The 3,614-nt window shown below is 41.8% G+C and overlaps 1 protein-coding gene across 1 annotated transcript in view; it reads right to left on the bottom strand.

Moving 5' to 3' along the window:
• Nucleotides 1-424: 424 nt before the first annotated feature.
• adnpa (activity-dependent neuroprotector homeobox a) overlaps nucleotides 425-3,614 on the bottom strand; it is a 17,679-nt gene continuing 14,489 nt past the window's right edge. Inside the window, exon 4 of the mRNA XM_026935344.3 lies at nucleotides 425-3,614. This exon is cut by the window's right edge and continues 35 nt beyond it. Within this exon, the coding sequence (XP_026791145.3) occupies nucleotides 986-3,614 (2,629 nt within the window). The 3' untranslated portion in view covers nucleotides 425-985.

The following is a 3,614-nucleotide window of genomic DNA, read 5'->3' on the forward strand; positions in this document are numbered from 1 at the left end:
ACACATGAGTGGTTTAAATCAAGAATCTGAATATGTTAAAATGGCCCAAAGCCCAGACCTCAATATGATTGAGGTTCTGTGGCAAGACTGGTCACAAACATTCTCCATGCAATCTGACATAAGCAATTTTTCTAAAAACAATTGACAAAAATATAATGATCCAGATGTGAAAAGCTGATACAGACATTTCCCAGAATGCAGCTGTAATTGCAGCCAAAGGTGGTTCTACCAAGTATTGACCCAGCAGGGTTACATATGGAACCAACTGCTTGTTTAATTAAGATTTGTGTCTCAATTAAGCCATATCAATTCCAGGTTGTAACACTACAGAGTGTGGAAAATTTCAAGGAAGGTGGCAATGTACATGACTAATATTTAAAAGGAATATCTATCTGTTTAAGGGCATATTGAAAATATAATTAAATTAACACTCATGAAACAAAGTTTATTCAGATCCAGAAAAAAACCCACATTGGCTCTGCTTACAATATTATCAAAACTTAAATATATGGCATGATTTAATAATGCAAGAAATTGTTAAAGCTACAGGATCTACTGAAATATTGAGTATTTGGTCAATGGAAACGGAGTTCACAAGTATTAAAATTAAATCCACTGACCTTTGTTTAGGACAATGAAAATATCATATCCAAGCACTATAGTAAATGACAATGTTAATTTTATTATCAGAGAGAAACAGACTTTCTACACTTTATAATAATTCAATCAACTATGTGAGTAAATACACAAGGAAGTAAAAATCATAAGGGGCAATATGGGTGATGTAATATGATTCAGTATGTTATTTTTCTCCTGCTTGTTCACAACAGGAATGCTGAAAGTAAAATGTGTTATTTCAGTAAGCTTGTACCATTGTTTCATAAAATCATTTCGGTTTTATTTGTCACAATTTAAGGTTCAGGGGCTAATACAAGACTGAAAGAAGTTTGCCTTGGGAGGTGGGAGACTTGGACCAAAACTTTGATCATCTGCTCAGCAAACTCATTTCTTTCCCCTTCTCTTCAAATCGTCCAGCTGGTCTATAAAGGCTCTCTTTTGGGGACATGCCTCCTGACCATGGTGCTTCTTCAGTTCTGGAATCAGACACACATCCATCTAGACTCTTTGACCCTCCCTTGGTAAAATCTGTATTTGCCACCCTGCCACCTTTCTTATACAGGAATTTCTCCCGCAGCACTGTCTCTTTTGTCCAAGTCTGAACCACTGAAGGAAATGTAGGTGTAGTTTTCAACGTCCTATTATCCATGGACATCTCCTCTTGCTCTGATTCTTTATGAAAGTCAATGGCAAAGGGTTCTGAAGATCCAGGGCTTGGCTTGAAGGCACAGTTGCTTTGAGTACATTGTCCAGGTTTTAGAGCCTCTTTCACACGTGTGCTGGGGCTCTTGTCACTAGGGAAATAAAAAAAAGCCTTCAGTCTCTTTTTTGCAGTTCTTGAAATTCCACTTTTCTTCTCATCATTAACTGCGAACAACCACTCACGATCAAAGTTCATTTCATGCTTGAGTTGGTTCACTGCTTGCATGTTAAAGCCTAGTAAGACTAATGGTTTACGAGTCACAAAGTCCTGTTCACATGAACGCCTTCGATTGGCAAAGTGACTTAAAACATCAGACTTCCACAGCCACAGGCTTGCGGCAAGTTTTTCAGTCTCTCGTTGGGATGGATATGGCTGCTGGTTGAAATAGGCAGTCAGGAAAGCCTTGCGTGCATCATAAGACTCGTCTGCATGACCTCTGGGGTCCAAGATGAGAACAGGCTCTGCAGGTTTTTCTACAAATATTGTGGGATAGTACCTGCTTTGAGTGACCATTTTTTTCTTCTTAGGGTCAGATGTATCTGAGGTGATCAGTTCTCGCTTAAGAGCTGAAATACAGCTCTTGTTGTGAACCTTCAGAGTTTGTCCAACCCCTCGGCAGTGTACAAGATGAAGCGTGATTGTGGAAACTGTCATGTTACTTGTGTACACACCCAAGCAATGGATACACTTGTAAGTGAGCTTATTCTCAACTGGATGGAGAGTCTGAAGCACCTGGTGCTGGTCTTGGAGATGCTGAGCGAGTGCATCAGAAATGGGACCCTTTACAATGGTGAAGCAGAGTGGACACAGTATCTTGCCCATTTCTGTGTTCTGGGGTACTACATTTTGGGACGAATTCCTCATCAGTGATTCACTGGATCTTTTTGGCCCCTTTGCTGCAATTATTGTAGACCTGAATCCAGCACTGTTTGGTGGTTGCACAGTTGTGGATGATGAATTGGGTACTTCCTTCATGTTATATGTGGTCACTATAAGCTGCACATTCTTTGGACTGCCTTGTTGAATCGTCAGGTCAAATGTCAATGGAGAGTCAATAGGAAGATCCCCTGGTTCATTTGAATGTATCTGCCTCTTGTGCACTACCATCTTCTCAACCTCATAAAATGTGGAATGACACTGTGGGCATGTCAGTCCATGTATTAGCATGTGGTCTAGCAGTGTGTCACTTGTCAGGTAGCGGTTACAATACAGACACTTGCTTGTGAAATTGTGGATCTTCATAATGTATTTAGCCATAGCCTGCACCCTTTCGGCCTGATGTTCTTTTTCAATGTGAATGGCGTATGCACTCTCAGGGAAGAGTTCATTGCAGATTGGGCAAATCTTCCACTTCTGTGTTTGTGAGGTGTTCAGTGCATTAGCTGAACCCTTCTTAGCCTGTAATGAGGTCAAAGTGCCAGTAGCAGCATGCACTGACGAAAGGGGTAGGGACTTCATTGAGGAGGAGATAGAGGCATTACCATGTGACGATGTGACCACAAAGGTACCTAGGTTTTTTCCTGTATATGACTGGGAAGCTGTGCTGGACAACAGAACTTTGTCAGGTAGTGTAATGCACAGTGGTTGGCAAGGGCTTCCTGTGACACCCTGCTTGAAATGATTACCTACAGGCACCCTCATTACTTTGGGCATGTTAATGCAATTAACAGGCTGCACCATGTGAGGAGGTATGCCAGGTGTGACTGGAGCACCCCTCTGAATTATGCTGGCTTGAGAACGAGCCACTATAACATTGGTGTGGCCAATCATGGCAGTTACTTGATAGCCAATACGTTCATGGAACTCTATAACATGTTGAACCAGTGCTTCATAAGAACGAGGGACAAAGGGGCAGCTCTTGCAGTGAATTCCATGACTACTGATTGTGGCTTCCTCAGTGATTTCTTGCTTCTCTGAGTTTTTGACTACATAATTTGTAGTCACATGCTGAAAGTGTTCCCTATAAATGTGCCTGCGCACTACATTGTATAATCTGTCCCGATAGTTGCATTTCTTGCAGTAGTACACTGCCAGCTCCTTTCTGTCAGTCAGCATAGGCTTGTCCATCCGTATACTATCCTTACCACTCACCATGGCTCCAAGTGGATTGGCAATGCCCTGTCGCACAATGTTATAAGGCATGTGGAAGAGCCTAACATGAGTCTCCAGAGTTCGTTTGTTCCCACTGTACATGCAATAGGAGCAGTTGAGCAGGATGCGGTTCTCAAAGTCATCTCTGTGAACATTGCGAAAGTGATTCTTGTAGGCTGAGAAGTATTTGGAAGCAAAGGGA

Source organism: Pangasianodon hypophthalmus, chromosome 20 (assembly GCF_027358585.1).
Source record: "Pangasianodon hypophthalmus isolate fPanHyp1 chromosome 20, fPanHyp1.pri, whole genome shotgun sequence".
Taxonomy (NCBI): domain Eukaryota; kingdom Metazoa; phylum Chordata; class Actinopteri; order Siluriformes; family Pangasiidae; genus Pangasianodon; species Pangasianodon hypophthalmus.